General features: G+C 35.0%; 1 protein-coding gene across 2 annotated transcripts; it reads right to left on the bottom strand.

Moving 5' to 3' along the window:
- LOC108489606 (serine/threonine protein phosphatase 2A 55 kDa regulatory subunit B beta isoform) lies at positions 1–8,213 on the bottom strand. 2 transcript variants are annotated; one of them, XM_017794269.2, is made up of 14 exons: positions 7,644–8,213; positions 5,985–6,088; positions 5,789–5,887; positions 5,564–5,683; positions 4,998–5,186; positions 4,334–4,425; positions 3,089–3,207; positions 2,757–2,880; positions 2,136–2,259; positions 1,368–1,436; positions 1,181–1,272; positions 1,007–1,084; positions 827–894; positions 1–673 (listed from the first exon to the last, which is right to left on the bottom strand). In XM_017794269.2, the coding sequence occupies exons 1-14, from the start codon at positions 7,753–7,755 to the stop codon at positions 537–539; spliced, it is 1,527 nt and encodes a 508-aa protein (XP_017649758.1). In that variant the 5' UTR covers positions 7,756–8,213; the 3' UTR covers positions 1–536. The 2 variants fall into 2 exon arrangements, with proteins under 2 accessions (XP_017649758.1, XP_017649759.1); XM_017794270.2 differs by having other exon boundaries at positions 5,001–5,186.
- Between the last annotated feature and the right edge of the window lie 307 nt (positions 8,214–8,520).

The following is an 8,520-nucleotide window of genomic DNA, read 5'->3' as shown; positions in this document are numbered from 1 at the left end:
TGAGAAAAGAATCAATAAAAAAATTGATAGACTGAAAGTATCAACAGATTCTCCCCCACCAAGATTTTTTAGTTAAAAAAATTATAAAAAAGGAAGGCTAACATTTTACCTTAAAACCTAGTGGCAAATACTGAACATTCTTTAGTTACAATCACATTTTCTGTTAACTTCAACCCAACACAAATCTAGAAACATACTCCCATCTTCTATTTTAGAAGATTGGGGATGAGGGGGTGATAAAAAAGATGAGAACAGGAATAAGGGATCTTTCGCGCTTCGGGAGGGAGGAGAGAAAAAGGGAATAAGCTGCCCCACCCAGGAACAAACACAAGTTGCTTCTTCACGGATCTGTGGCAACCATTTCTTGATATTTTGATACAATGGCATGTGCTATGGGTTTTAGGGGCATCTGAAAGTGTGAGAATCAACGTGTAACCTTTAACTCACCAGTTTTGGGGGAAAGGAAAAAAGGAGCTTTTGCCATCAGCAACCCAAACAAAAAGTTAACCATGCAAATACATTTCTTGGACCATCTTTTATGCATAGTACATGTACAAGCTATTTGCAGCAGCACAGGCTATTGAGTTTTCGGTTGGGTGCCATGCTAGGTGCAGCAACTTTGTTGTGAAATCGAAAGAATTTCCATTTGCATCTACTCCAGAGGTTTCAGCTCCTGATACAACAAATTCAACCAGATAGCAGCATTTCAGTACAAATAGAAAACAACCACTGCCCCCCAAAAAAAAAAAAATAAATAAAAAAATAAAAGAAACAACTGCAAAGTTAACAAGTCATAGAAGGCAACAAACAAACACCGAATCACTACCTCGTCTAACAACACGTGTTATACTGCTTAGGGATCTAGAGGGCCTTGAGGGAGTCTGAACCTGTCTCCTGAAAAGACATGGATGTTTATGACTAATAACTTTCCAACATCAATATGGAAATCATAAATCACATTTCACAGCACTCCTTATCTTTTGCTCAGCTAGAGTGTATATTTTACCTCATTGGATTTTTGCTGGCTTCTAAAGTAGTTGCCTCTGTGCTTCCAGGGGCACAACCAAATATACGGAATAGATTGCTGAAATCACAGAGGAATTGCATATATTATGTTACATGGAAGAAGAAGAAGAAGAAGAAGAAGAATAAAAAACTACATGATTTGTTCAGAACAGACCTGTAGGAACCTGTTGCCACACGCAATCCATCACCACTCAGGCAACACTCAAATTTGTCAAAGATAGAATCATTTTCGTACAAATCACATAGCTGAAACAATTAAAGAATGGGATAATCAGCTCTGAGTGACATGGCACGACCCAGATATGACTAATCTGATCTGTTTCAGAAGATAGAAATCAGACCTTAGGTCTCAAATATTCATGAACCTGGAAAGTTGAAACTGGACCAGAATCCATATTGATGTCCCACAGCTACAACCAAGTGATACATAATCAAAGTTAGATGACAAATCCTAAGATCCCCATTAAACAAGACATTAAACATATACGATATGAAGAAAAAAATCAATTATCAAGTTTCAAACCACCATCAGAAGTCTTACAGCTGAAAGGAAGTAGGAAATATGGTGAGAATTCAACATACAAAGATCAAAACATCGAAACAAAATGGCACGTGATTGATTCAAATAGAGAATGGAGAACAAAATCAGATACAGCAATTTACTTTAAAAACAGTGAACTTGTCTATACATGCTCAAATACTTATGGAAGAAGCTACCAAAACATTTACCCTCACCCCACCTTTTCATGTCTTCATGATAAGCTCTCTACGAGATAAACAAAATTTGAGTATTTGATTCCTAGCCAAAATGCCAACAAAACAAATTGTTGTATTCAATTTTAATCAATTTGTGTTAAACGTTTGCAAACAAGAATCTTTAAAGACAGAAAATTGCAGCGAAAGGTTATAAAAGCTTCATGATCAAATTCTGTCAATGTCTTGCAAGATGAGCCAAAGGATAATTACATTAGGGATTCAACAGCATAGAAAGTCCTCATGGTGTGCTTAAGAAAAATTGCATGCATAATGTGACGTTCAGGCAATGCAAAGTATAATTATATATATCAAAGGGGAAAAAAGGGGACAAACAGAATGAAACAAAGCCAAACCTTAAGAGTCATGTAATCGCGGCTAAGCATATATCTTCCGTCCTTTGCAAATTTAATATCTGAGATCGAGGCAATTATCTCTGTAAAAAATGATCTAGAACCAGGTGCCTCTGGTTCTTCAAATCTGTCACCATAGAGTAGTACTTATTATTCACAGAAAGGATACTGAAAGCAAATAACAACTGGATCCTCTTCATACCAGGAATGGTATTTTACTATTTAGGTAAAAACTGGAATTGTAAGTTGAGGTGGCAAATTAAACCCAAAACCCTGTGCAAACCCCAAATCTGAACCTTCCCAAACATGATTTGACCAAAAAATTCAAAGACCCAAACCCGATAAAATCTGAACCTGAAAAGAACTGAATCTGAAAAAACCTGAACTCAAAAAAGCATGCTAAAATGATTTTTTTATCTTTCATAAAAATCTAAAAAATTTACATAACTAGCCCAAACACAAACTCATCTAAAATAAAAAAGGATTTGAATTTGAAAAAAAACTGAACATGAAAGGGCTGAAGTCCAAAACAGCGCAAACCCAAACAACCCAAACTATCAGTTTGTCACCTCTTAAGTGCAAGTAGATTCAGCAAAAAAAAAACCAAAAAAGTAAGACACTTACAATTTGGCGTGAGAATCACACAAAGCTGACTGCCGCAAATCAATGAGACGAATTGAGCCTTTTGAACTACTATACGCTAACATATAACAGTGGGTAGGGTGGAATTCTGCTGATGTTATAACCTCTGCAAAGATAGAAATAGTAATAGTTCAAACCTCCACAAACCTTACGGTTGAACAAACCTAGGAACCTAAAACGAACTAATAACACAAAGGGTGCTTGACAGGAACTTATCACGAGCACACTTTTATGAATTTCTTAAATAGAATTGAAGTTGCAAATACAATAAGTGAAGCAGCAGAGAAGAAATAACAATATGCTAAGAGGCTTACCAGTTAGATCCTCCATGTTTGCAGGCTTTACATCAACAATATTGAAACTTTGATTGCTGATTTCCAAGTTCCAAAGATTTATACGCAGATCATCAGCTGATATAAAAGTTTCGCCGTCACTGGGAAAGATAAGAGAGTGTATCAGTATATTTTGGAATATGAAGCTAATGATGGAAAGAAAAACATGATGTAGCTCCAAACATGCACACACACTCACTCTTCTCATATAACCGCATAACTGTTATAATCCAATAAAACATAAACCGCAGACAAGCCTGAATGTCAAGAAGCTTAAATATCACCACAAGGATTTCAAAAAAAAAATTACATGAATTAGACTAATAATAGCACAGAAAACATTGTTGAACACTCTAACTTCAAGTCATACTAGACAATTCTGTGATAAAATATGAATCCTTCAAGGTTTAAATATTTACTATGAGCTAAAAACTCTCATGCTTCAAGGGTTACTTGGGAGTAAAGCATGCTCGGTTGATAGGGACAACATGCCAAATTTTCATGCAAAATAAGAATGTGATGACTCAGAGACCTAGAGAATGAAAAACAATCCTGAAAAAAAACCTCCATTCATTACATAGCATGTAATCCTATGACCTATTGTTTAGAAGTTCTCCAGTTTTGTCAAGGTGATTAATCACCCTTTCATTTCTAAAGCATAAAAGGCATAAACAGAGACCATTCACAATTACAGCTTCTTGCTTGGACATGACAACACAAAGAGTTCAGCAACATAATGTTGTTAAGGAATCAAGATTCATTATATAATAATTATTTTGTAAATCATACAATATTATTATAGCTGGGAAATCCTATGCCTTCAGAAAAACAAGAAGTATCGAAGTCTGAATGAGAAAAGAAAGAAAGAAGCCCAGTTCATGCCAGTTTTAACTTTCTACTCCAATCTAGAAACTAAAATTAGTAAACATCACTTTCTCAGGAGATCCCTAAGAATGTCACTGCAAAGGACCAAATATAATCAACAAAATGAAAACACAGAAAATACGCATATATCAGACTGACACTCTTTATAAGGGCATTCAAGTGTCTCAGGTGTCAATAGGTTTTATTCAATCAGAGAATAAAAAGCTAGTACACCTGGTTTATAATATCTATATCATAAAGAGGAAAAGATGCTTCCTTACTCCCTCTTCTATTAATTGTCAAATAGAACCAAATAAAGGCAAAGCACAATAAAATTGCACAAAGCCAAAAGAGAATAGCTACCTGTTATTTGAAATGGAATTGATGTGATAATCATGAGCATGGGCATATACTCTTCGACATCTAGCTACTAGGTTGGTTTCCTGACTTGTTACCTAGAAATAGTAAAGATTATAGGTTAAAGCTTAGCAGTCAGCAAAAGATCAAGAAGAATTAAAACAATTAAAAAAGGTTCATGATTATTCAATCAAAAAATCATAACTCTCCTCTCTGGCCAAAAAGGAAAAGACTGAATAACAATGTGGTCTTCAAAGGACTTGAGCCACTTATGGTTGCTAGGGGCAAGTTGTCCAAAAAGATGTGAACAACAAGAAGAGGCAGATCCCTAATGATAATATATAACAGGATAGAATCTATATCCCAACATTATATTCAACAGAAATATCTAGAAGGACATGCTTCTAAGAAATCAAGAAAAAAGGTCGAATACTTAAGTCTCATGGTCTTCCCCACCAAAAAAAGGTCCCATACATGGTTGAAGTACTCCTAGGAAAAATCTGATGATAAAAGAAGGTTATCACCTTATTGGCACTTCTATTAAACTCTATTAAGTTTTTCACCATCCTCCCTCGCCTCGAGCATAGAATTCATATAGCTTAAGAGGTACTCAAAGTTCAGCCTACAACTTAAATCACAGAATAATTAAAATAATTGTGTAGAGTACAACTACCACAGGCAAACGCAATGATGGCAGGCCTCCTGGTGGGAAAGAAAAATCATTGCCAGAGGAACCTCCATTTGCAAGACAAAGTGTGGGACTATTAGAATTACTTGAACTAGCCACACAGCCATTTCCTACAGCTTTTGGAGGGTCCAAATTCATTTCAGAAATTTTTTTGACCTTCTTTTCTTGTACCTGTTGAACCCACAGACAGTTAGCAGAGAAATAAATGGGTATAATGGCAAGAGCGGAGCAAGAAATCATAATATGAATCATTGAATATGCTTATAGATAGAAAAAAAGGAGAAACATTACCAAGCATGTTTTAATCTTGCCTAAGTAGCCATTTCATAAGAGAATTCCATATACTGTTCTATCCATGCACCAGTACCATTGCCATAGTTTAAATAACATATACCAGTAAAATGCATGAACTAACTTGATGCAAAACCCCATCAATACTAAAATACCAACCACTACTTATTACAAACAAAGTGATCACGTAGATAATCTACAATCAAACTGAAAGCCATACAGTTAAGAAACAGTTGCAGCAAAAGTTTCCTTCCTACCTTCCAAAACTTGATGGTTTTATCATTTGTAGAAAGGAGAAATAGGGCACGATTGGCTGTTTGGCACCATCTGATTTTGTTGATTTTTTCCTCTATTTCCAAGCTCTTGAGATAGTCAAACTGTAAAAAACAAAAATAAAAAAACCAATGCATAAAAATAGAGCACAGAGTAAAAAAGGTGACACTGTGTGTGCATCATAGCATCAAAATGTGATGAGAGCGCACCTCAGGCTCATGGCTTTGGAACTCTGTCTTGTAGCGGAACTCAGGGTGCCGATTAATTGGGTGGTCCGTTCTCTCCAAATCCCTTCTCAGTGCATCATGCTATAAATTGAAAAAAGAAAAAAAGTTTTTATAAAGTTGAAATGAAAGAAAAACACTAAGTTAATATATTAACATCAGTGAAGGTAGCAAAACCCACATCCTTGGTATCTGTCCTCTCAAAGAGAACAACCCGGCCCCCACGGTCACCAGTGGCAAGGTGATCCCCAGTTTTATCAAATTCAATTGCTGAAATAATGTCAACTGCAGCAGGAAAAGAAATTATTAAGAAAATACAATTGTACTGCCAGTGCAGTAAGAGTAATGGTAAAACTTTATCAAGACTGACCAACTTTCTATAAAGAAACTGCAATGCTATTGCTAGGGAAGAAGGTCAAATCTTTTCCCTTACTATTGAATATCAGAAATCTTAAGTCTCTTGGTCATTTTTTCTATACTAAATATTTCCTCCTCTCTGAGAACACAAGAAAGGTTACAATTTGATAAACTATTAACTATTTCTGCCATGCCTTACCAAGAATAATTCACAGCCACTGTAGTATAAATTCTCATAGCCCTTTCACCCAATTATTCTGACAAGCTTAAGGGGGCAAAATCACTGTGGCAATGATGGGCTTAATTTGGAGACATGAGAAGGGAAAGGAGGGAGGGAGAGAGAGAGAGAGCAAATGACAAGCACTTAGACGATCACATTACCCAAGATAATGCTTTCCAAGAAAGAATTCTTGCCAAAGAGACTCATCATTCATTGCTTTTCTACAATTCAAAATTGAAATTTGAAATATTTAGTTAAGACTATAAATTATCATCAACAGAATGTAATGTCTACACCTCAAACTTCCCATTTTTGTCTACTAGCTAATTCTTATAGTGTCATTAAGCTGAGTATCATCAAGCTATTTCTATAACTCTTTTCATAACGAAATGTCTCTGCTTATCTGTTTCAGAAGAAGTCAAGGACTTTGATGTTTACCCACCATATACTTACACAGGATTTAACTCAACTCGTTAAGCCAAGTTTCACTATTGACTTACTGAGACAAAATATGAAATTTAAACTATCAAAAAGGCCAAATATGAATACTCTGACATCATTCAACTGATAGTATAATGTCCTTTCTGTCCGTCCCATTTGCTAGAAAGTTTGCCATGACATAACCCTTTCATAACCAAACTAAAACACACCAAGTGATCTCAGGAGTACTTAAAATGTACCTGCCTTTACTTCTAGCATTTAAATAATAAACCCATGACAAATCAATGTAGTAATCCATGCATGAATTAAGACTTAAAACGACATAAATAAACTCCTAGAACATAATCTAGCTCCATCCTAATAGAGTGATAATGCCCAGATTCCAGTTCCCATTCAGTGCTCAATACTATTAATCAGTTGCCATCACTGAAATCTGACAACCACATAATACGTAGAAAAAAAATTGAGTTTCAAACCACTATGGTTAATTTAATAGTACAAAAAACAAATGAGGCACAACTTATCTGTCCATGCAACATCACTAACTTCATCAAGTTCACTTCCACACTACTTTTTTTCTCACAAAACTATTACCCAGTAATGATTCAAAGCATTGTCTCAAACCCAGTATTTTTCCCAAATCTAAGCAGCCGCAACACACCCCCCCAAAAAAAAAGTCAAGATTTTTTTTCCTTGCCCATTAACATAAACAACAATTACTCAATAGCCCATGATCCCAACTATGTCCCAATCACTAAAATAAACCCTAATTCCAATAAACCAGCACAATACCAATTAGATCCAAAAGCAATAAGAAATTACCTTCTTGAACTTCTTCTCCAGCCGTTCGTTCACCAAATACCTGAGAGAATTTCCAATCCAATGGTTGTGGCGGGCCTGCCGGAGCTGTGACCACCTCATCTCCTCCGTTCATTTTTTTTTTTGGCTTTTCTCTTCTTGAGTTTTTCAGTGTGTGATATTCAATAAAAAAATATGGAAATTTTAACGAGCTAGATTTTACCACACTCCCAGAATCAAATAAAAAATCGCATATTGAGTTAGCTTTCCCCCCTTTTTTCCTCCTTAAATTGGAAAGGGGAACAATAAAATTTTGTTTTATTTCAAGTTTCAACCATTGGTAGTAGCTCGAAGAAAAACAAAAAACAGACACCCAAATATTCTCCCTCTTATTAAAAAAATTGCTTGTTTTCTCTCTATCTGGGAAGGAGAAATTCGGGATTTTCAGATTTCCTGAGGATTAAAATGACTTCGTTGGAGAAGGAAAATACTATCTTAAACCCAATAATTTAAGCTTTTTCCCTTTAGTTTTGTATGTATAGATGATCAAGTCACAAGCTGTGACTTTTCTCAGTTTTTACTGTCTTTGATTGGTAAGTGGATCAAAGTGTTACTTTTTGTTCTTTTTATACATTTTCTCGTGCATGTAATCATTTTTTTGTTAATTTTTTTTTAAGACTTATGAGATTTTTTTATATATTTACTGTTTATATATGAGGTTTATTTTTTAAATTTATAGCCATTCCTCTTAACAATGTCATATTTAAGATTTGAATTTGAGTCTTCTTATTGAGTAGGACCTACTAGGTTTAATGGAGATTGCATGCCAAAAAAAAACATACCAAAACTAATGTTTCACCTTTATTGTTTGATTATGGATTTTGAAAGGTTAAATTATGTT

This window comes from Gossypium arboreum, chromosome 10 (assembly GCF_025698485.1).
Source record: "Gossypium arboreum isolate Shixiya-1 chromosome 10, ASM2569848v2, whole genome shotgun sequence".
NCBI lineage: Eukaryota > Viridiplantae > Streptophyta > Magnoliopsida > Malvales > Malvaceae > Gossypium > Gossypium arboreum.
Note: the sequence above shows the minus strand (reverse complement) of the source record. Positions and strands in the feature narration are given on the sequence as shown.

Coding starts and splice junctions, on each gene's coding strand:
- LOC108489606 (XM_017794269.2), bottom strand. CDS start 7,755: ATGAACGGAGGAGATGAGGTGGTCACAGCTCCGGCAGGCCCGCCACAA. Junction 6,089..7,643: donor TGGAGAAGAAGTTCAAGAAG/GTAATTTCTTAT, acceptor TTCCTGCTGCAG/TTGACATTATTTCAGCAATT. Junction 5,187..5,563: donor AAACCATCAAGTTTTGGAAG/GTAGGAAGGAAA, acceptor TGGGTTCAACAG/GTACAAGAAAAGAAGGTCAA.